Source organism: Phocoena sinus, chromosome 3 (assembly GCF_008692025.1).
Source record: "Phocoena sinus isolate mPhoSin1 chromosome 3, mPhoSin1.pri, whole genome shotgun sequence".
Classification (NCBI taxonomy): Eukaryota; Metazoa; Chordata; class Mammalia; order Artiodactyla; family Phocoenidae; genus Phocoena; species Phocoena sinus.
Window position 1 is genome coordinate 18,006,193 of NC_045765.1, and position 24,476 is coordinate 18,030,668.

Consider the following 24,476-nt stretch of genomic DNA (forward strand, 5'->3'; position numbering starts at 1 on the left):
AAAAATTGTACTGTATTTATTGTCTTAAAATTGCATAGTACTTTGATTGTGCATGCTTTTAAATAGAGGGCAAGTTAGCCCTCTTGAAACTACTCTCTTGCATGGGATTTTTCAGGCTGTTTTACTATGGGCAGGAGCAGGGACCAAAATACTGCCTGATCTTAAAAAGAACCATGATCAGAGAGAAGTTGTCGGAGAGATTTAGATGAGAAGACACTGATGAAGGGAGTTGAGATTTGACAGGACTTATAAGAGGCATAGGAAGATGGTGGGAGGGGGCTTCCCTGAAGTCAGGGGACAGGACTCAGGAGTAGCCAAGAGAGGATGGGAAAGGAGAAAGGAGTCCAGAGGGGCAATGCCTGGTGCTCAAATCTGAGATGAATGCTCCCTGCCAGGACACTGGATGCACTGGGTAGCCTGAGGGTATGGTCTGGGCGTTACCTTGGCTACAGAAAGCCACATACTAGAAAAATAACTTAAAAGCTATACAATTGTCATTATAAATATTTTGTCTTTAACTAGTGTTGGTTAAAAAAGGTTCACAGTTACTCTGAAGAGAGCTGTATCTCTATTGCACGGTATTGGAAAAGTCCACTCAGATCCCATGTGTAAACAATGATTCCCTTCTCCTCTGGCAACTTCAGGACACAGAGAAACACTATCTGCTGTAAGCAAAGCACTTGGGTACAAGGCACGTCAAAGCTGTCAAGCTCTACTGGAATCTACTCAGAACACGCAGAATGCCAGCTTTTCTTCCCACTTGGTGTCACTGGGACAGGTCTTGAATCAGATTAAAGGTGGTGATGGTCTTCTCACACTCTTGTTCTCATTCCACGGTTACAGACTTGGCCAGGTTTCTGGGGAAGTCAACCTAAAATGACAGAAAGTAGCTGCTCAGGATCCCACAAGTCTCAGCAACACACTGTGTTTATAAAGCCTACTTTCAAGAGTACTTGACGACAAGGAGACAGGTGTTCCTGGGCACCTCCAACCATGAGCTCCTTGAGACCTGCATCTTGGAAGCAGTTCCTTATTCCAGAAACTTCACTGAACTGTACAATGTTTAGTTTATGCAATAAATATTTATGGGGCACCTGTGTCACGCAGTGTTAACACTATTAAAAGGATATGATTCATGCTGTTAAAAACAGCTAGCTCAATTTGTACTGTTAAAAATTCACTTTTCTTGGAAGTAGATGCACTAAATTATTGGTTAAGGGTGGGGACTGGGAAGGAAATGTGACTGAGGATGGTTGATAAAGTAGCCTTCAACTTTATCTACAGGGTCTTATTTCATTTACAATAACATTAAAAAAGAGAAGAAACAAAAATGACAAAATGTTGGCAAATGTCAATGCTGGATGGTACATATACCATCGGATGTTTGTTATATTGTTTTTGGTATTGATATATATTTTTTAAAGCTTCTCAAAATTGTAATAAAACTATTTCTTTGCACACACACTTTCTGGTGAGATCATAAACTGGTTCTTTTCTGGAACAGAAATCGACAATATAGGAGTTCCAAAATGTTGAATGATTTGCTAGACTGAGGATAAATCTTCTAATGTGGGAGGAAGATGTATATACAAAGATAATTCACTGCAATTGTTATTTATACAGATATTCCAAAAAATTAGAAACAGTTTAAATAATAGAAGACCGGTTAAGTAATTGTTAAAATCTGTGTTGTAAGACTGCAGTGAAATACTGTGCAATGATCAAATGTTGCTTACAAGTTCAAGATGTGAGAAAATATTTGTAATATGTTAAAAAGAAAGTTATAAAAGTTCATCCTTGATATTATCTCAAAAAAATCTTTAAAAATGCACAGGCACAAGGAAAAGACTGGAATAAAATATTAAATTTGCTAATTAACATTGCCTCTGGGTGAGAAGCTTATGGTTTAATATGGCCTTCATACATCTTGCAGTTCCCATCTTGTTTTCAGGGGGTATAAGTTACTTTAAAAACAGTTGTTTTAAATGTAAATATTTCTCTTATGAATTTTTATGCCAAATAAGTATTTAAGAACCAAATGGAACTCTGGGTTATGTCTCTCCCCTTTGCTGGGTGATGTGCAATTTTTAGACGTACGTTATATCCTCGGAGTACAGCCAGGTGGAAGGAGAGGAGCTGTAGTGGAATCACACTCAGGATGCCCTGGAGGCAGTCCACGGTGTGGGGCAGCTCGATGGTTTTATATGCAAACTTGGAACTTTCAGTGTCGTCCTTGGAGCACAGTATGATTGGGCGACCCTAAGACAGAGAAATGTGATCACAAGATGCAGATCATCTCTGAAAGAAGCAATCCCTCACACACAGCAGAGTTTCTGAGATAAACATATTGCAATCATAACAGTGATCTTTTGCTTTTGCTGGAGTTATGGATGAGGTGATGTATCCGATTTGTGTAAAGGACAAAGAGTTTGGAGGCTTTTTTGGTGAGGTTCGTATGCTTCACTGGTAGGGGGTCACCTTCTGCTACGTTCATGCAAGCACCCATTTGTTGAGTGGCTCCAATGTGCTTTGCAAAGAGCAGGAGCTCTTACCCCTTACTCCGGGGGCTCATAGTCAAGTGGTAAGAAAACAAAAATGTAAATAAGCAAACCGATAAATAACAATGAATTTCAGATAAAAGCCACCTGGGCGGTAAAACCCCGTAACATGATTGGGAGACAGTGGTGAGGTCCGAGGAGCTCTCTAAAAAGGAGACATTTGTATTGAGACCTGAATGATGAGAGGCCAACTCCCCGAAGAAGTGTGGGAAGAATGTTCGGGGCAGAGAGAGCAGCCTGTGTTCTACAAGTTCTAGCGAATTATTGAAACTGAGGGGGTGGTGGGAACTCCTGAATTTGGATCCAGTTGGTCAGAAGTGTGGGTGGCCTAGGAAGCCCAAAGATTGTAGCTAGTGGCTAAAGTGAGGGCAGTCTTGTGGAGGACAGTGCCCTTCACCTGTGAAATCTGACTAACTCTGGGTGGCCAATATCAGAACTATCCCCAGGGCTCTCCACCAGACCTCCTCTGGTCTCCACGCCTGGGATCCAGGACCCCTCTGGGCAATCTGGATCACTGGGCCTCACCTAAGAGCTTCTGTGGGCATGGCCGCAGGCTGGCCAGTCCCTTTCTGAATGTGCACCACGCATGAGGGGCCCCAGGAGAGAGTGTGTGCTCACGCCTACTCCCCAGCAGGAACACCCATAGCTGGTGCCGGCAGACGGTGGGTGAGGTGGGCATGTGTGGAAGAGAACAGGAGGCATGTGTGGCAGAGAGCCCTCACCTGGCGGGCTGTGACCTGCTGCAGGGCATTCTGGCATTTGGCAAAGCAAGGATCCTTCATGATGACCATGATGACGGGCATCTGCTTGTCAATCAGTGCCAGGGGTCCGTGCTTCAGCTCCCCAGCTAGGATGCCTTCTGAGTGCATGTAGGTTATCTCTTTAATTTTCTGGGGAAACACGAGGTGGGATCAGTGTCACACTGGGAAGACAGGGAGCAGATCAGCCAGAGGGGAGAAAGGGGAGCCGGGAAGGAACGATTCCAGGAAGCAGGGAGCTGAGGGCCAAGAGGCAGATGGACACATGGAGCGGTCAACAGCACTGAGGGCAGCCGAAAAGGCCAGGGCCAGGGGAGAGGGCTGGCTGCTGTCCAGAGCATGCACAAAGCCCAGCACACAGCCTGTGAACCCAGACCAGCTCTGGGACACAGTCACCCGCCTTGGATGGACAAGTCAGTGTCAATCTAGCTTTCCCCCTTCCCCTCTGTAGCCAGCCCCATGGGCCTCCCTAACAGTTATAATTTGTAATGATGGCATTTTATTCTACACCTTCATTCAATTATCTGATTAATCACTCCCCCAATTCTAGATCATTAATAACTTCCAAAGGGTTGCTCCAACTTAACTATCAAGCAAAATCACACACACACTGGGGTGTTAATGGAGTTTTCCCCCTATGTTTAGAGAGACACATTTTTTTTCAGTTACCATTAAACCCATGTCATTGAACTGGTGAGAGTGTTGAAGAAAACATTTCTCAACTCCCTAGAACTATTTATTTGGGTCAGGGAAACATTGTCAGGAGTGTGGCTCCATCCTGGATGCCGCAGATGGCTGAAGTTCTGGTACCCAAGTCACCACAGAGGGGCCACTGACTTGTGCCAGCAGCAGCGTAAAAGCTTCTTTCTTTCCCCCAAGACTAACTTGGAGACACAGCTGAATATTCATCTTTCACCAGCACACTCAGGAGCTGCAGCTGAGCACCCCACACCAGATGGCAGAGGCACGGGGCTGGGGCGCCGAAAGTGTGCCCCACCAAGGCATTGCCTCTATTACCCCTGAGAAGCAGTGTGCCTGGCCCCTCACTTCCTTTGACAGGGGTCAGAATATCCACTGGAAGGATGTGGGAGTTGAATCTCACTGCAGTCAGGCAATTCATGGCTTGTACCCCACACCCACTCCCCACTTCCTGTAATACTGTGAATGTTTCCCACAACTGGCATCGTTCTTCCAAATGGGGGTGGTGGTGGGGAGCAGCCACTTGTTCCCATGGGGAAAGAAGGGCAGCCAAGCTGAGTTATAGATGATACCCATGTGTGGGTACCAAATGCTGCCTCGCCCTCCCCTCCCCTAGCACAATGCCCTGCCCTCCTTCCTGCTGGTTTCTCGGGGTGTCTCCTGTGACAGTCTCCCATTTACCTTGCTTGTTGATCCATAAACAGCAGGTGGATAGTGAGTAAAGGGCAAGCACTAGGCTCGGGTCCCTGGACATCACTTCCCACCCTCTCAGTAGCCCTGTGGTCCTGGCATCTTACTCCTACTCCAACGGCTTTCTCTCAAGCTGGTATGGATCTTTATAGCTGCAGTGGGCAAAACAGCCAATCACTGATAAAAAATACAGGAATTTCAATGCTCATTCCTGAAGGATCCCAGCTCCCCTTGGAAGTTTGAGAAGTAACAGGGACACTTTACAGAGACCCAACCCTGCAACTCTGGTCTGCCCAAATCCTCCCATGCAGACTGCTTGTGGCAGTGGAAAAAAGCAAAGTCCAAATGGACCTGATTTCGAATCTTAGGCTGATCACTTCCACTATGTAATTTTGAGCAAGATGAATTTTTTGGAGGCTCAGTTTCCTCCTGGGTAAAATGTAAACAATAACTGCCAGCCTCTCAGAAGATACTCATGAGGTAAGAATGAGCTATTCCAGATGGAGCCTGGTGCAGGTTGACACCTCAGGGGCTCTCATAAGGTTGCCCTGCCCCTTTGTCTTCAGGAGATCAGGAGCCCTCATCTCCGTGTGGCCAGAGCTAGAATACCTGGTCAGTGAGCGAAACCCTCCCCTCCCCTAGCACAATGCCCTGCCCTCCTTCCTGCTGGTTTCTTGGGGTGTCTCCCATGCCTGCCATCATGCAGGGGCCAGTGGAGGTGGGGGTTGGTCAGAGGGGGCTCACCAAGGCTCCTTCCAGGCACGTGGCATAGTTATAGCCCCGCCCCATGACCAGGAGCGACCTCTGTGTGTAGAGCTCCAGGGCCAGGTCGTGGATCTTCTCATCCAGTGACAACACTTCCTTGATCAGCTCTAAGTGAAGCACATAGCAGAGGGGGAGAGCCAGTCACACCAATTATAAAACAAGATTCACAAAGAAAAGTCATGGTGTATAAGACAAGGTTTTAGAACTCACATCACTTACACACTTGCCTTCCTTGTATTAGTTTCAAAGGACTTTAAATGCAGATTATGCGAAATAGCTTGTGTTATCGGCCAGGATTTTATTGTGATGGTGATTCGTATTTGTGTTTATACTTTCCTGAGCACATAAGTAAGTAGGGAAGTGTTATTTCTAGCTCCATTTTACAGGCAAGGCAACAGAGGTTCAGAGAGGCTAAATCCCCAGCTGACCAGCCACACAGCTGACACTCCATATTAATGCCCCTCATCTGGGCCACATGCCATGTCTGGAAACAAAGCCAGTGTAGGTTGGACCAGCACTTCTCAAATTTTTTGGTCTCAGGACTCCCTTATGCTCTTAACATTTACTGTGAATTTCTAAAAGACTTTATTTTGTGGGTTATAGCTATCAATATTTACCAGAATAGAAGCTGAGAAAATTAAAGATACTTATTCATTCATTTAAAAATAACAATAAACCCATGAAATGAAAAAAATCAGTGAGAAGAGTGGCACTATTTTACATTTTTGCAAATCTTTAATGCCTGACTTTCAATCTGTTGTGATATGTTTTTTGGTTGAAGTACAGGAAGAAAATCTGGCCTCACAGAGATTTGTAGTTGGAGAAAGAAGGCATATTTAAACAACTTTTTCAAATAATTGTGAATGTTCTTTGATAGCACACCAAACTTAAGAAGTGACAATTTCTTAAAAGGGTAGGTGCAAATGTGGAATCTGAGATCATATCAACAAACTTTTCCTACCTTGTTACATTAAAATATATTTGTCTATCTTGCACTTACCTAAATGGGTCTTTTACATGTGCATAATTTTATAACACTGCATTGGCCATTTGCAAAATATTGGTTCACTGAGTTACGCAAATCTTCTAAAAATGGACACATTTCATTATAAAATTTTTTTTAAAAAATCATATTTGTTAAAATCACTGTGATCTCATTAGAGATGTTTCTGAGTATTGGGAGGAGGTCAAACTCGAGCTGACAGCTACAAGTATTCCAGATCATGTTTCGGTTGAAAGCTCGAAGGTTATCATTAGCAACAAAAACTGTTATCAGGGGCTTCCCTGGTGGCGCAGTGGTTGAGAGTCCGCCTGCCGATGCAGGGGACACAGGTTTGTGCCCCGGTCTGGGAAGATCCCACATGCCGCGGAGCAGCTGGGCCCGTGAACCATGGCCGCTGAGCCTGCGCGTCCGGAGCCTGTGCTCCGCAACGAAAAAAAAAAACAAAAAAAAAAACCCCAAAACTGTTATCAGTTGTTTTTCTCAAAGTGTCAGGATAACTTGGTTCACTTTTGAGAAAATGTCTGCCAAGTACCAACTCAGCTTGCTAATCAATCATAGGGCGTTTTTCTCTGGAACAACCTCAGGGTGCTGCATACCTTCCATTTGTCACATAGAATATTAAAAAGTGTTGCAGTTTAATAAGACTAATGCATTTTACCGTATCATCAAAGACATTCCTAAGTGAAGCTATGTGCATTTCTGTCATGGGAACAGTGTGGTGCCTCTGCCTTGAAATGTGCTAAAGTGCCAGCGGCGGCCACCATTGCCTTTGCAGATGTTCACACAGAGAGAAAGGCAAAAGCATCTTATTAACTATAAATAACATATTACTAAGAAAATAGTTTTGACTGAAAGGGACCCCAGGACCTTTGGGTTTACATCTTGGTAACTGCCTAGCAGAATAGAGTCCTATTTTTGCAGGATTATTATCTGGCTTAAAGTTAAGAAAGTTTTTCTTGTCAATAAATTTTCAGCATGTTGTCTTGGTCAGATTCAGACCCCTAGAGCTTGTATGGTTACATGGTGGCTTTCCCTTACTGCCTTCTCTGGGGTTTGCCCTTGGTTCCAGAATAAAGTCTGGTGAGACTGTGAAGGAGCAGTTTGGGCCAGGAAGAGGTGTGAGGCCATTCACTCCTTCTTATGTATTTCCTGAGCAACTACTGAATGTCTGCCCTGGCTGGACACCTGGCATCCAGCAGTGACTCTGACAGACACGGTTGTGTGCTCACTGAGCAGACACGGTTGGGGAAGACAAGCCAATTCACAGGAGGACAGGTAATTTCAGATCATGGTATGTGCTATAAAGAAAAGAAATGGGCTAATGTTTTTTAGAGAGCTGGGCAGGGGATTAGTGCCCCTATTAGGGTGGCCAGGGAGGGTCCCGGAGGTGACATCTGAGCTGAGACTTGGGTGATGGGAGGCGTCAGTCATATGAAGAGCTGGAGGAAGAGGGTTTTGGTAGAGGAAAGAGCCAGTGCAAAAGCCCTGTGGTGGAAAGAGCTTGGCATTGCTGAGGATCAGAAGGTCAGTGAGGCAGCTCAGTGAGGGGGAGGGAGCTCGATGAGGTCAGAGGCACAGGGGCCCAGAGTGCAGGGCTCCGTGGCCTCGTCACAAGTGTGGACTTTAATCTTGGCCCTGTGGGGGCTGCTTCAGGGATTCAGTGGTAAGTAAAAGTTTTGAGGAGAAGGGAATGATTAACAGCATTGTTTATGGGCGAGAGTCAAGTAAGAGAGCAGCCAGGAAGAGTCCACAGGATTTGATAATGAGCAGTTTAGCTCTGGAACATACCAGGTAAAGATCTCAGGCCATGGATGATCTCTCGCCTTCTGTTTTGTAGTGAAATGCGGTCTTCGGACATCATCAAACCAAACATCACCAGGGAGATGAACTGACTGGTGTAAGCCTGAGGACAAAACAGTGGTGCTAGCAGAGCCGGGGTGATGTACATGTGGTGACCACTCAAGACGAGACAGATTCCTGGGCTCCCCTCTTGGCCCCCTGTCCACCCACCCAGCAGAGGCCCTCCTGCGGGTGCCCACATGGCTCCTTCTACCTTGGTGCTGGCCACGCCGATCTCCGGTCCTGCATTGATGTGGACTCCACAGTCAGTCTCTCGGGAGATGGAGCTGCCCACAGTGTTGGTGACACCCACGGTCAGGGCCCGGCGGTCCTTACAGTAGCGCAGTGCCAGGAGGGTGTCTGCGGTCTCACCTGCCACACAGGTCCTTCTTTTCAGCTCACAGGTATGTGGGCTCTGCCAGCCTTAACCCCCAGCCCCCAACTCATTTACTTCTGGCCTTTAGGCAGAAATTGATGTCCAGACACAGTTGGTGTGTGCTCAGAAAGGAAAATGCATGCTCAACAATTTTTCTGGTTGATTCTTTTTTTTTTTTTTAATGTAAGATGCTCTTTATTCAAGGGCTATGAATACCAAAAACACAGTTAGCACTTAAATCTTGAAAAAGGAGAGTTCTTTAGGTTTAAAAGTAAATAGGAAAATAAAACATTCATAGGGATTTGAATTTGAAGGTTGAAATTAATTTATCACTTCTCATTTTACCACTCAGTGTGAAGTGCACATTCTAGGGGATGTTAAGACCTTTCTCATGAAAGTTGGTAAACTGTTCAACTGGATGGGGCCTCCATGTGGGGACTCTGACAGCACAGACATATGGGAGTCACTCGATCACTTGGGTGTTTAGTAATGCAATTAATGTGGTTCATTGTGATCATTTATGTAACTAGAAGATGAAAGCTGATTAGTAAGTGGAACTAATTTGGAAGGAACTTATTAAAAGTTTGTTCGTGATTAAGTGTTGAATAGAACATTTAAGTTCTACAATTGATGTTTTCATGAAAAATATGTGAGATTATTTTTTCTAAAAATGGCTCAAGATTCTCTTGTCCCAGCTCTTCTCTAATCTAATTTCTCTTGAATATTAAGACAGAGTGGTTTATAAATACTCCTCCACTTTCTCACTTCCCATTTCCTATTCAACACACTACAGCCTGGCCTTGTGCCCTGGTTGATTCTCAGATTCACGATTTTGCTACTATTTATGTGGCGAGTGCTTGCTCATCCACTGTCTCACTGAACTCTCATGACAACTCTGTAGGGGGCATCATCCCCATTTTCCCTTGAGGATGAGGTACTCAGAGATGGAGCAAATCAATGCCTCACTCACTCAAGGCCAAGTAGCTGTGGGTGATAGTGTGGGCCTGGCTCCCAGTGCCCTTTCTCGGACTCTAAACTGCCTTATTCAGAATGGGCTGAGATTTAAGTTAAAAAGCAAGAATGCCCCTAAATGGTGTTTCTCAAACAGATCTTGTTTTAAAGGAAAACATTTCTTGTCCTAGTGTGTACTCAAATTATTTTTATAAAAAAGTTTAAATAGGTTCATGCACAAACCAGCACAAACTTCCTATGTTTGTAAGTCCTAAAGAACTCAAGCTAAATTAAATATGATCCAGAACATAAAACCAAACATTCAATGTTCACAGAGCCACCACTCTTGGCTGTGCTGTCCTAACTTCTCTGCAGTGCAGGCTGGTGCTACTATGGCCCAATTCTCCTCTCCTGTTTCTGCTCAGACTTGCGTTTAGTGCACTGGGGTGCTACAAGGCCTTCCCTTAGTGCCTATGGGAGCAAGGGAGCTCTATCTTCATGGGGTGCTCTATCTTCATCGGCAACGTCCCCATTTTTGATACAGTTAAAAAAATTTAATGTAAAGGGGTGAACAAAGTGAAACTTTAAACCCCTTCTATGAAGTCACTCAGGAGGTGCCACTGCATTATTTTCATATTAAAACCACTTCTGTTCTTTGGTTAGTGGCTTCCACCAATTCATGAAACATTTTTAGGCTCTGATGGGATTGTAAACCCAAAGGTAACAGTGGCAACTGAAGTCAGAGGGCAGCACCTGGGTACGAGGTGGTCAGCTAGATGGTGGGTGTGTCTGTGTTAGTTTTTCTTAGCTTGTTACTGAAATGGAAATGGTATTGAAAATTCATAATGAAAGCAGTATAAAAAGATATTAGGGTATTGCTGTTAATGCTTCAATTGCGATAATGACATTGGTGTTATATTTTTTCTTTTATCATTTAGAGATACGTTCTGCAATATTTATGGATGAAATAACATGATGTCTGAGACTGACTTTAAAATAACCCAGTGAAGGGGAGGGGTTAAAGTAGATATGATGACACAAGATGGGTGAGTTATTCCATAACGTAACTGCTGAGCCTAGGTGCTTCTTTATGCAAGTCTCTCTTTTATAAAAGTTTGGGATTTTCCATAATTCAGTGTTATAAAAATCCTCCTAGAGCTCATGGGGACTCCAAGCATATGGCCATGGATCATCTCCCTGACCCTCCGTCCTGCCTTGAGCTGGAGCAAACACCCAAGCCTAGTGTTAGAATGCCACCCAGGCAGGGTTTCCTGAGCTGAGGGCAGCCTGGGCTCTCTACACCTGAGTAGTGTCTCTCCATGCCTCCCACTGTTGGGTTGTGTGAGCACTGTATGGTGCCCACACAGTTCTTGAAGTGACTCTCAACTAGCAGAATTAAACTTTGCTCTAATTTAAACCCAGCACACATTTCTGAGTATCTCGCTGAGTGGTCCCTTAAGTCCTGGACTTGGAACAGCAGGAGGAGGGAGAACCTGGCTGCATGGCCCTCCCCATAAAATGGGACAGTAGCTGATGGCTCTGAGGGTTGAATGACCCTGGGCATGAGAGAGTGTGGCACATGGTCTATGTGCAAAGAGCTTCATGGGATGAAGGAGGGAGGGAGCTGCATGGTGTGTCACTGATTCCTGAGCCCTGAGATGAACTAGTGAAAACCTGTAACCCTTACCTGACTGGCTTATGAAAAAGCAAACGTCATCCCTGAACACAGGTGTGTTCCTGTCCAGAAAATCACTAGCAAGTTCAACCATCACCGGGAGCTCGGTCAGTTCCTCCAAAACTTGCCGTGTCTGAAGCCAACAAGAATGGGGACTAAAGTCAGTTATGAACACTACAGGGACAAAGGTGGCTGGGCTTCTAGGACAGTTGATGAAATGGCACCTCTGCGTCCAGGTGAGCAGGGAACTTCAGGCATTCACAGGCCAAACTGCTGGAGAAAGGGCTCCATGCCAGTTCTCATACTGGCTCATGGCACCAAATTTGGAAGGCCAAATGCATGACAGCATTTAAGACTCATATTGTCCTAGCCAACACTGCCTCCCAGGCACTATCAAGGGCCCAGCATGTTGCACTTACGGCCACAGCAGCATGGTAGCTAGTTCCACAGCCAATCACAATGAGCCGGCGACATCGTCTGATCTCCTTCAAGTGGTCCTTCAAGCCGCCCAGAAGCACTGCAGGACACATGCGTGTGTTAATGCTGACATGACACAGGGATTGTGCATTGGCCCAGGGCTCGGACGAGGGATTACCTGTGTTGGTCTCAAAATTCACCCGACCTCTCATGGTATTGAAAACTGATTCTGGCTGTTCAAATATCTCCTTCTGCATAAATGCACTGAAGTTACCTGGTCAAACAAACATCAACAGGATGTCAATTTTAATGTCGTTACACTTTCACTGCTTAGCTTTTAATCAAGAAGAACAGTTGTTATGCAGTTAGTCACAGTGATACATGTAAAGGCTACTGCAGATTACAAAAGGTGTCTCCAGGTATTGTCCCACCTGATACTCATGGTGACAAGCCAGATAAGGTATGATTATTATCTTCAATGTGCGTATCAGACCCTGCAACTTGAGGGAGGGAGGGATGTAAGTAACAAATGCATGGCTGGCCTTCCTGGGCCACGCTCCTCTTAACAAGGCCAGAGGAAAGTAAAATGCTTTACTTCCTAACACCCACCTACTTAGGGAAGTACAAATTAAGCGAGCCTAAGGAAATAGGCAATTTTTTTTAAACCAAATTCCCTCCTATACACTGTTATAAAACAAAAAACAAAAAATCTTTTTAGCCACATATTTCTAGGGCTCTGATGTGAATGAAACCGGATGACATCTAAGACCCCCGACAGGTGCTGTGCCTGATGCCTGTCGACAGGTGTCCACAGACAGGGCGGGAGTGTCCTCTGGGATACACACACGCATGATGCCAAGCATCACAGTGTCCCTGTCTGCTGCCCTCAGCAGAGAACTTGTAGAAAGAGTGCCACGAAGCAAACAGAGCAAGTGAGGAGGGGTCGGGCCATTGCAGATATGGATCAGGGAAGGGCTCTCTGAGGGGGTGACGTTTCAGGGGAGATGATCAAAAGGAGCTGGTCCTGTGCGAAGCTGAGTGAGTGCGATGACCCCCGGGGGGCAAGCACTCCGCCTGTCTGAGTAACAGTGAGGCAGCCAGGGTGGGCAGGGAGGGGCACGGTGGAGAAGGGTTGTGCAAGGTGGGGCCAGGCTGCGTGTGGATGGCTGTGGGCTGTGGCAGGGAGTGTGGGTTTTATGCTGAGAACAGTGGGAAGCTATTGGAGGGCTTTACACAGCATGATAGGAGGGTATGATTCACGTTCTTAAACGTTTACCCAGGCTGCCCTGTGGAGAGGAGGGTGTAGGGAGACAAGTGTGGGTGCAGGAAGATAGGCTCCCCTCGCAAGAAGTAGTCCACAGTCCCCCGTTACTGCAGGCCTCTCATCCAGAGAAGAAATGATGCCTGAGGTGTAGGAATGTATCCCAGAGAATCTGTAAAGGGAGGTAGTTGATGGACTGGGGTCAGTTCAAGCAGGGAGACCTGGTGCCAGGGCATGGTCAGAAGCCCCTTTGGAGTAGCCAGGCCAGGCGCCCCACATCCCCTGAGACGTATGAACCACAGACCACCTGCAGCCCCAATCCGGTGCTCACAGCAGGCAGGAAGGCTGTAGTACCCACCCATAACAGGGCAAAGAGTCTCAGGAGCTCCCCCACAGAGCACCTGCCCCATGAGGCTGCTGCACAGGGACCCTCAGAGGACACCTGCCTTTCATGATTTGCTGCAATTCCATCTGCAAGGTCTGTATGGCTCGAGATGGGTCATCACTAGCCGAACGCTTGACCCGGTGAATAGAGAGTTTCCCATCAGCCACTGCAGCAATGTCATCATCCTCAAGGAAGATGACCCGGTTGGTGTGTTCTATGATAGCGCTGGAGCAAGGAAAATATGGGTGTCAGAGATGGGGCCTGTCCTTGACAGTTACAAGATGTGGGTCCATATCAGTGACACTGAATAGCATTTTAGGATATGGCATATAAACATTGATTCATACCTCCCGCCCCTCCCCTCCACCCAGAATTATTTTGAAGCCAGTCCAGACATCAAATCATGTGTAAACATTTTAGCTTATAGCTCTAAAAGACAAGGATTATTTTTCACCCTACTATAATACCATTATCACATCTAAGGGCAATAGTTTTTCCTTCATATCATCAAGTATCCAGTATGTTCAATTTTCCCCAGTAATCTCATAGATGTCCTTTTATAATTGCTTTCCTCGAATCAGGATCCAAACAATGTCACCTTTGGAGAATGCTCAGGAACCAACACATTCTGAATCATAAAGGGAAAGAATGAAACATTTATCTTGCCTTTCCAATGACCTTTCAGAATAACCAGTTTACGAAGGCAAGTTTCTCTTTATAGGAGAAATATAGCTAATAAAGAAGGAATGATAGAATTATAATAATCAACTTATGAATTCCTAATAATTAATAGCCCTAATCAAGGTCCATCAGTGGCTACTGAAATGAAGAAATGAGAAGCTAAGAGCAGCTTTATAATGGATGGATAAGGCTCCTGATCTTTGAACCCCCTGATCAATTTTAACAGTACTACAAAAAGACAATGAGACATAGTGCCTCCTGATGGAAGGACACACTACCTATTAAATAGTCTTGCCAAAAAAAAAAAAAAAAAAGCAAACCTGAAGATCAAGCTTCTAGACACCTATAAACGTCTGTTTGCAGGAAATATGGCGAACAGAAGAACATGGAGGAGGCACTCAACAAAATCCATATAGTGGGAAACTCATTAGGACAGATGACTCCTTTTCTTACACACACACACACACACACACACACACAAAGCAAGAAAAAGCGGGGGGACTTAAAAGCAAACTATAAGATCTATCCACTAATGAAATGTGCAGTCATTGTGTTTATTTTTATAGTAACTTTCTCTGTGTGGAAATAACAATTTTTCCCTTGAGATGGAAACAGAAAGTTTATTTTAAAAATAAAATTGTTAATAAATAAATAAATAAAATTGTTAGAAAAGTTGGTAAATGAAAAAGAAAGTTAGGTAATCAATAGTACAGGTGGTACATAGATATGGTAAAAACCATGAAGGTGGTACCTGAAGGACCATGGGAGAAAAAAACCCTCATTCTACCAAGTGCTACACCAACATGTACCCTGTGCAGAAAAAGGAGCATTTAAAACTCCTGATGCAAAGTTAAAAAGAGAAATAATCAAGTTCTATGGTTCTAAGAGAGGTGTCTCCAGATCCTAGGGAAGAAAGACAAAGAAGGATGGAAAGTCACTGCACTGGAAAAAATATTTTAAACAATATACATTCTTTGAATAAAAAGCGAAAACACAGGCAACAAGAGGAAGAAGTAAAAACGGCCCGATTTAATCTCCAGTAGATAAATGCTACTTACATTGTATTGTCCTTCAGACAGTGCTTAATACGTGTGTTTGTATTCACATGTGTGTGTACATCTGCATGTTTGAATATAATTACTGTTTTAATTTACAAAATGGATGGCAGTCATCAAAATTACTGGCCCAGGAATTAGACCTGAGGTGGAATCCTCATCCCTGTCTCTTACCAGCCTGTGCCCTTGGGCAACACAGACATGACCCCTCTGAGCCCATCTCGGGTTCTTCTGCTTTAAACTGGGAGATGACCCCTGTGCCTTCACCAGAGGTTTGTTGTGATTATTAAATGGGACAGTCTTGGTGAAGCCCTCAGCACAGTGTCCAGCCATAAGTGCACAGCAATGCTGGCCACTGTTGTCACGAGAGCTCTATGTGCCTTCGTACCTGAAAGGGTCACCTTGGTCACTCTTATTTTTCAATATATGCTTTTTCATCTACACACAATACATTATAGAATCACTTTATTAAGTTCCAAAAACCTAAACAAACAAAATAATGTCAAGGATTTTAATTACAGCATCGAATTTACAGATTAAGAAGAGTCAATATCTTTAAAAATAATTTTTAATTATTAAATTAACTTTAAACCAATTAATGTTTTCAGAATAATATTAAGGCTTCCTACCAAGGAATGTGGAATCTTTCCCTTTATTCAAATCTCTTCTTATTTCTCATGGTAAACTTCCGTAGTCTTCTCCAAACAGGTTCTTGGACTATTTTTATTTAAATTTATTTTAAGGGATTAAAACTTTTTTTTCAGCTGTGGTAAATAGATTACTTTTTTAGTTCAACAAAAGTTTGCTGAGAGCCTACTGTGCCAGTCACTTGTGGAGACATGAGGGGGAACAGGGTAGATATGGTCCCCTACCACCCACCTCACTGAGCTGACAGCAAAGTGACTACTGCTGGAATGTCGAATTTCTACACCTTTATACTCTGACCAGCCACGAGTATTACTTCTAACAGCCTTTCAGGTGGATTTTTTTTTTTTTTTTTTGCGGTACGCGGGCCTCTCACTGTTGTGGCCTCTCCCGTTGCGGAGCACAGGCTCCAGACGCGCAGGCTCAGCGGCCATGGCTCACGGGCCCAGCTGCTCCACGGCATGTGGGATCTTCCCGGACCGGGGCACGAACCCATGTCCCCTGCATCGGCAGGCGGACTCTCAACCACTGCACCACCAGGGAAGCCCAAAGAATGCTTAGCTTTGTTTTTGTTTTTTTTTTTTTTTTGCGGTACGCAGGCCTCTCACTGCTGCGGCCTCTCCCATTGCGGAGCACAGGCTCTGGACGTGCAGGCTCAGTGGCCATGGCTCACGGGCCCAGCCACTCCGAGCATGTGGGATCTTCGCGGACAGGGGCACGAACCTGTGTCCCCTGCATCGGCAGGCGGACTCTCAACCACAGCGCCACCAGGGAAGCCCTGGATTTTTAAAGTATATAATTGTATTGCCTACAAATAATTCTTTAATCTCCTTTCAAGCATTTGTCTTTTTTTTTTTGAGAAACATCTACCATACTTCATTGAATATAAGGTAACATTGATTTTTTTTTTTTACATAACAATTTTTCAATTTAATCAAATCTCATTTTTATAACTAACTACTTCACAACAAGTTAACATGCTAAGGCAACATCAATAGATGAAAAAAGGTAGTCCCTGGCCCCAAGGAATGTTGCCCAGGAGAAGACAGAGATATGTAAAAAATACAATTACAATACAGTGTAGCGAGTGCAACAATCAGGCATGCAGAAGTGCAAGGGTAGCAGAAAGGAGCGTGTGATCACAACACTAAAAAGAAGTCTGCACAAAAGACATAACATGTAAACTGAGTTTTGAAAAATGAAGTGGGTTTCCCAGATGCCCCATAGGGAGAAAGGAATTCTTGGAGGAGGGAAAAGCATAATTCAATTCATATAATCCTAGAAGTGAAGTAGGCTATGGCAGGAGAAATGATTGGACACAGGCATCATGAATACTTGTATGTCTGCATTCTACCAAGTCCATTCTAAAGGAAACTTTGAGGATCAACTCGGGGGTGGGGGGCCACGGGGGGACAGAACTAGTCATTCCTGCAAGAAACACTGGAACCAGTTTCTACCAGCCCACCAAAAAAACTACTTCAAAGGCAACATGGTATCACAGAAAGGGCTTGTTTTTGTTTGTTTTTAGTTCATTAGGCCTCACTTAAAATTCTGACTCCACAATGCACTTGCTTTGGGATCTTGAACAACACTCATAACCTCTGCAAATTTCAGTATAGTAAGTTTATGTGATTACCTTCATCTGTAATATCCCTGCATTGCAATCTTAATGGAAACTCAAGTTCAGGTCAAAGACAAGTTTCTCTGTGACTTCTCCTCTAAATTTTTTTTTTAACATCTTTATTGGAGTATAATTGCTTTATAATGGTGTGTCAGTTTCTGCTTTATAACAAAGTGAATCAGTTATACATATACATATGTTCCCATATCTTTTCCTTCTTGCGTCTCCCTCCCTCCCACCCTCCCTATCACACCCTTCTAGGTGGTCACAAACCACTGAGCTGATCTCCCTGTGCTATGCGGCTGCTTCCCACTAGCTATATATTTTACATTTGGTAGTGTATATATGTCCATGCCACTCTCTCACTTTGTCACAGCTCACCCTTCCCCCTCCCCATATCCTCAAGTCCATTCTCTAGTAGGTCTGTGTCTTTATTCCCATCTTACCCCTAGGTTCTTCATGACCTTTTTTTTTCTTAGATTCCATATATATGTGTTAGCATATGGTATTTGTTTTTCTCTTTCTGACTTACTTCACTCTGTATGACAGACTCTAGGTCCATCCACCTCACTACAAATAACTCAGTTGCGTTTCTTTTTATGGCTGAGTAATATTCCATTGTATATACGTGCCACATCTTCTTTATCCATTCATCTGTTGATGGACACTTAGGTTGCTTCCATGTCCTGGCTATTGTAAATAGAGCTGCAATGAACATTTTGGTACATAACTCTTTTTGAATTATGGTTTTCTCAGGGTATATGCCCAGTAGTGGGATTGCTGGGTCATATGGTAATTCTATTTTTAGTTTTTTAAGGAACCTCCATACTGTTCTCCATAGTGGCTGTATCAATTTACATTCCCACCAACAGTGCAAGAGTGTTCCCTTTTCATCACACCCTCTCCAGCATTTATTGTTTCTAGATTTTTTGATGATGGCCATTCTGACTGGTGTGAGATGATATCTCATTGTTGTTTTGATTTGCATTTCTCTAATGATTAATGATGTTGAGCATTCTTTCATGTGTTTGTTGGCAATCTGTATATCTTCTTTGGAGAAATGTCTGTTTAGGTCTTCTGCCCATTTTTGGATTGGGTTGTTTGTTTTTTTGTTATTGAGCTGCATGAGCTGCTTGTAAATTTTGGAGATTAATCCTTTGTCAGTTGCTTCATTTGCAAATATTTTCTCCCATTCTGAGGGTTGTCTTTTCGTCTTGTTTATGGTTTCCTTTGCTGTGCAAAAGCTTTGAAGTTTCATTAGGTCCCATTTGTTTATTTTTGTTTTTATTTCCATTTCTCTAGGAGGTGGGTCAAAAAGGATCTTGCTGTGATTTATGTCATAGAGTGGTAACATTGATCTTAAGATCATGATTATTTTATATACTTCTAAGAAGTATATAAAAACTGTAGCAAATTATAATTCCCAGATGCCACTTACAGATGCTAAAATCTATAGAATAATTGCATGTCTTAGAATCATTGAAATAATATTAGCTTCTCATTGAAATGGTGCCCTAAGGAACACAGGTTTGGGAAATGCTGACCTTTCATATCAGCATTAAGTACAATGCTGGCTGTGGGCTGAAACAGGCCTTGCAGCCTGGGCTGTAGGTTCCTGTTACTTCACGTGTCCCAGGAGACCTCACCTGGTGTCCTCCCTGCTTCACAGCAAGGCCTTACCAGAGGCTGGTGGGAAAGAGGCATAATAAAGGTTTGGATAAAGGAGGTAGTAATGGTGGTGTTTATGGTGGTTTTCTATTTCAACTAGCAGGAAAGTGTTTTGGTCTTTTCTAAGTGTATGTGTGTGTATACATTTTTTGTACTAAAATGGGCATGAAGCCTACTTTCTCAAATTGCAGAATTACTGTTTGGTGTATTGATGAGAACATGGACTTTGGACCAAAACCCTCAGTCTTGGCTCTGTCTTTTATGAATGGTCAGACTCTGGCAAAGGCAGGCAAGGTTCAGGAAGGACCAAAGGTCTGGAGACACTTGCCCCATCTAAAGGGAGCAGACTTTGAATGGCCCCAAAGAGGGTTGGGGGGAGCAGTCTGGTGTGCTCAGATCTCCTGGTTTTTTAGAAAAGCTAGAAATTCAGATTTTTATGGGAAATTTCCCAGTTTTAAAATGTTGGCAACTAATTCATTTATTCTGTACAGGCCCAAAACATTGTGTAGATCAGTAGACCTTGCCTTTGGCCACCGGGGCTGCTGATGACAGCCATGTAAAAAGTGCTCAGTGGGCAAGGATTCCCTCAGGAGGGCCACCGAGAGCTGAAATCTACCATCACCGCTTCGCCTTGCTGACCCTTGAGAAAACAGCTCAAACGGGGGAGTAAGTAAGAAATGGGGGTGTTTAGCCAGTCATTCTTGATTACATAATCCTAGGAAAGACAGGAAACAAGGTGTAGCTACCTTGCATCAGAAGCAAAGAAGAATTCCACTGCTTTATCGCCTACAGCATGAAGGCAGGTCGAGCTGTCCAGCCTCTTCATCCTTGTTTTACAGATATTCTTCACATTCTCAATATTGCCTAGCAAATGAAGGAAAGGATCACAAATCCCATTAGACTATTTTCTTGGAACAACACGAAGAAGCCAATTTCCCCTTTGAATATGTGTGGGAGAAATGTGCAATTTTTAGCTTTGGCTGCATCAGCCAAATTGTGTAAAAGATCCCCAAATAGTAAGAGCACTGAATTGGCTATTAACAAAACAAACCAAATCAACACTCCAATCAGGGCACAGGTGCCTTTATATAACAGAACCACAGCAGCAGCTCCCTCAACTTGGGTATGTGCTTGAAAATATCCACAAGAAAAAGCTTTTGAAAAAATGGAGCCAAGTCCCAGTTGCATGAAAACCTTTTGGACCTGGCCCTAGCAGAGTGAAGGAAGGCATCCTGCCTCTGAGGGGAGCTGCTGGCACCAGAACAGTGCTGTGCTGTTCAAGTCCTTCTCAAGAAACTTACGTGTCCTGTATAAGACGGGGATCTGTTCTGTGGAGAGTTTATATTTGCTCCTCACTCCAATGAGCAGGGGGCTGCCTCTCCTGTAGGGACAAGAGGGAATCGAGTTACCCATTGCCTTGACACCCTGGGCCTGGCTGGATGTCCTCTGAGCACTGAAGACAGGTCCCCGCATCTAGCCCTCTCCCCAGTGCAAAGTGCTCCCAAGACATCCCAAAGTTTGTCCCAGAATTTATAGAGCCACTAATTATAGACATTTTAGAAAAGTAAAGCTTTGCTGCTTCTTCACGCTATCTTCTTCTGCAAACTAGTAATAACGTGGTAATAAATTTTAAAAGGAGTTTCAAAATTTGATAGGGACCAACTGGCATTTTATAATTCACTGATTTGAAAGACTTAAATTCCAAATGGTAAATTAGTTCCTGTCCCAGAAAAAAATAAAATCGTAATATATTCACATAATTTCCTGCCTAGATACTATGACAGTCTGGTCCACAGGTGCATTCTCAATGGCTCCCCAGTGCCTTCACAATGAAGCCTGCAACCACAGGGCAACCTAGATCCTGCAGAGCTGGGCCTCTGCCCACCTCCCCACTCCCCACCAGCTCTCGAGTTTCATAGGGCAGTGTCCCTACAATCTTGTTCGCTCTTGTCACCCATGCCTGGCACACAAAAGGTGTCAGTAAGCACACACTGAGACTAGAAGAGCCTCAAGTCCCACCAGTGCCCCTCCCCATCACCATCCTGGCCTAACTGCAGATCCCTAAAGCGCCACAATCACTCTGGGCTCCTTGTCTTTGCTCACGCTGGTTTCTCTGCCTGCCTTCCCCAGGCCGACACCTGCTTCCCCTCAGGCCCCGCGTGCACTGCCTCCCAACCCCCATCACAGAGCATCACCATCTTCTGCCCTGCTCTGTCCTCCTGCACAACTGTCCAGTCCTTAAGGCAGGGGTCCCCAACCCCCGGGCCACAGTATTGATCGGTGGCCTGTTAGGAACCAGGCCACACAGCAGGAGGCGAGTGGTGGGCGGGCAAGTGAGCGAAGCTTCATCTATATTTACAGCCACTCCCCATCGCTCGCATTACTGCCTGAGCTCTGCCTCCTGTCAGATCAGCAGTGGCATTAGATTCTCATAGGAGCACAAACCCTACTATGAACTGCGCATGTGAGGGATCTAGGTTGCCCGCTCCTTATGAGAATCTAATGCCTGATGATCTGAGGTGGAGCTGAGGCAGTGAGGCTAGCACTGGCGAGTGGCTGCAAATACAGATCATCATTAGCAGAGAGGTTTGACTGCACAGAGACTGTAATAAATCAACTGCTACAGACTCATATCAAAATCCTATTGGTCACACAGAAACGAAGACCCAACACAGCCATAAATAAACAAATAAATTTAAAAAAACAAAACAAAACAAAAAAACCTTATTGGTGACTGGCAAGCGAAAACAAGCTCAGGGCTCCCACTGATTCTGCATTATGGTGAGTTGTATAATTATTTCATTATATATTACAATGTAATAATAATAGAAATAAAATGCACAATAAATGTAATGTGCTTGAATCATCCCGAAACCATCCCCCCTGCCACTGGTCCGTGAAAAAACTGTCTTCCATGAAACTGGTCCCTGGTGCCAAAAATGTTGGGGACTGCTACCTTAAGGGTAGGACCAGGTTGGATGTCACTAGGTCCCCAGGGCTCAGTACACAGTAAATACTCAACAAATATTAGTTGGGTGGATGGATAGATAGATGGGTAGATAGATGGTCAGATTGATTGATGGATGGATAGACAGATGGATAGATAGATGGACAGATAAATGGGTAGATAGACAAATGAGTGGATGGACAGATGGACGGATGGGTGGATAATCCACCCATCTGAATATAAAATTATAGGATGGCACTCACATGCCCACTTGTGTGAATCCACACATTGCTGGGGGTCACAGGGCTCTAACAGAAGGACATGTGGGCTGACTCAGGCCCTCTCAGCTGATTCCTGGATCACACCTGGCATGAAGGTGATGAAGCTTGAGCTCTTGGCCTTCAAGCCGTCTTCTTTACTGGATTCAAATCAACATTCATTTTTGTTCCTAATTTCATGTTCATAATTTTGCATGCTTTTTCTAAAGGGAATCTCTGAAGTTGACCTGAAACCTGGACCTGCCCTTGCTATACAACTTTATTTTTAGTTTGAATGTGTTGTCAATTTCTAAAAAAAAGTCTAGAGATTTCAAATAAAAATCCAACTTTCTAGTTTCTCTTTAAAAAAATCAGAAGCTCCAGCCACAGAGATGGTGGGGTACATTCTCTGTGGCTAAGCCACAGTTGTCCCTTAGATAGAGTGAGCACCTTCTATTTTGCCAGAGGCCCTTGTGCCTCAAGCTAAGTGATTTTATTTTATTTATTTGTTACTGGAAATGTCAATGAGTTCTGCCTCACCTTGTGGCCACGGCTTCTCCGGGGTAGTGGATGCTCTTGAAAACCAAAGCAAATGCGCCTTCCTGAAAAGACGGGAAAGGAGAGTGAGGAACAACTTACTCTGGCTAAGCTAGGTTGCTGCAGCTCAGTCCACTACCCCAGACAGCTCTCCTCGGGAGCCTCTTCACTGCGGGCAGTCCTGGGGTCACTCACTCAGGGTGCTGAATGTAGGACAGCTTGCGCAGAGTGATGTCAGGAGGGGAAAGTGAAACAGGTGGTACCACAATCAAGTATCAAAGACCAGAACTTGTGGATTTCATTGTAAGCAATATAAATCTCCCTGTCCAGGCCCACAAGGAACAGTTCCCAGCTCTGTTGTGACCTGGGTGGACTGCTGCAGTTAGAACCTCAGGAAATGAGAACCATAGTCAGGGGTCCTGCCCTGGGCCTCAGGGATGGTACCTACTCAGGGAGTAATTGTGAGGATTAAAGGGGCTAATCCATGACCTAAGTTTAGCTCAACACACGTTAGTGTCTGGGTTCAAATCATGGCTCCACCCCTTAACTGGGCAATCACTGCAGCCTTCTTTGTGTCTCATGGTGAATGGAAATGAGAATAGTCCTACCTTGTATGGCTTCTGTGAGCTAATGCATTTTAAATGCTTAGAACAGTGCCTGACATATAGAGACACACCAGAAGTATGAGTTGTTACAATTATTTCTATGGCAACGACTGCCATTTGTGCTCTGTGCCTCAGCTTGTTGGTTTGTGCAAACCAGAGTTAGAATATAGTTCTCCTAACTCAAGACTCCAAATGCTCTTCCTATTTAAAAGTTCAATGCAAAATTCTCTCCTACATTCTGACCATCCTGTACTAATCATGACCCTACTTGACTTTATGTACAGCCAGCTATAAATCTGGATTTACAAGGTTTGGAAAACTTGGCAGACTTCATGGCCTCATGTTATGGCCAGTTTGCCAACTCAGTAACACAACCAGAGAGACCCCAGGGCCAGCATCTCCAGGTCCCTAAAGGCCTTTCAAACTGCCCAAAATGAAGGGGCTTTAGACAGAACCTGAGGAGCCTGACATTCACCCTGCTGGTTTTGTCAGCAATGAAGTAGGACTAAATAGAAAAACTCTTCCCGTTCTCTGCCAAAAAGAGCCCTGTGTTGCTTCAGATAAATCACTGAAGTTTAAAAGTGCCATCACTGAGAGACATTTCCAAAATTTAAAATTACAAATGGAAAAGAGAAAGTACTATGCTGCAAAACTATACTGTACATTAGTTATGGGACAGGCTTTTATTTATAAATATGTCCTCTAAATTAAGGTCCCCCAAAATGGGAGTCATAGGGCAAAGGGTTTGACTTACTTTTAAAAAAAGACTGAAAACACCAAAGGGTCATATATTTTAAACCACAGTGTTGTACCCAAAGCAGCCTCTGACCCCAGATGTTCTAGATTCTCGGCCCTGAACAGTCTCCAAGCTGTCTCCATCTCAGGGGAGCTATTGGACAGCTTTGATGCTCAGAAGGATGGATTCTAGTAAGTCTGGAGCCCTCTCCTCCTCCCTCCACCGTCCCATGGCGGGCCTGGGTCTGCTCTACCTCTTCCTCCAACGAGCTGTCTCTCTTGGACAATCCCTCCACAATGTGCCTCTTTGCAGGGACCTTGTTCCATGGGTCCAGCCCTCCGGGACAT

At 44.3% G+C, this 24,476-nt stretch overlaps 1 protein-coding gene across 4 annotated transcripts in view; it reads right to left on the reverse strand.

Annotated features, from left to right (window-relative positions):
* Positions 1-24,476, reverse strand: part of GFPT2 (glutamine-fructose-6-phosphate transaminase 2) — a 45,541-nt gene continuing 21,065 nt past the window's right edge. For 3 of the 4 annotated variants that reach the window (XM_032627118.1, XM_032627116.1, XM_032627115.1), the window contains 13 exons: positions 22,792-22,853; positions 20,349-20,428; positions 19,794-19,911; positions 13,439-13,602; positions 11,910-12,005; positions 11,734-11,831; positions 11,327-11,447; positions 8,527-8,684; positions 8,262-8,376; positions 5,450-5,577; positions 3,281-3,448; positions 2,098-2,259; positions 1-871 (listed from right to left, as the gene is read on the reverse strand). In XM_032627118.1, coding sequence (XP_032483009.1) covers positions 827-871; positions 2,098-2,259; positions 3,281-3,448; positions 5,450-5,577; positions 8,262-8,376; positions 8,527-8,684; positions 11,327-11,447; positions 11,734-11,831; positions 11,910-12,005; positions 13,439-13,602; positions 19,794-19,911; positions 20,349-20,428; positions 22,792-22,853 — 1,515 coding nt within the window. In that variant the 3' untranslated portion in view covers positions 1-826. Of the gene's footprint in view, positions 872-2,097; positions 2,260-3,280; positions 3,449-5,449; positions 5,578-8,261; positions 8,685-11,326; positions 11,448-11,733; positions 11,832-11,909; positions 12,006-13,438; positions 13,603-19,793; positions 19,912-20,348; positions 20,429-22,791; positions 22,854-24,476 lie in introns of all 4 variants that reach the window. The other variant, XM_032627117.1, reaches the window with a different exon arrangement.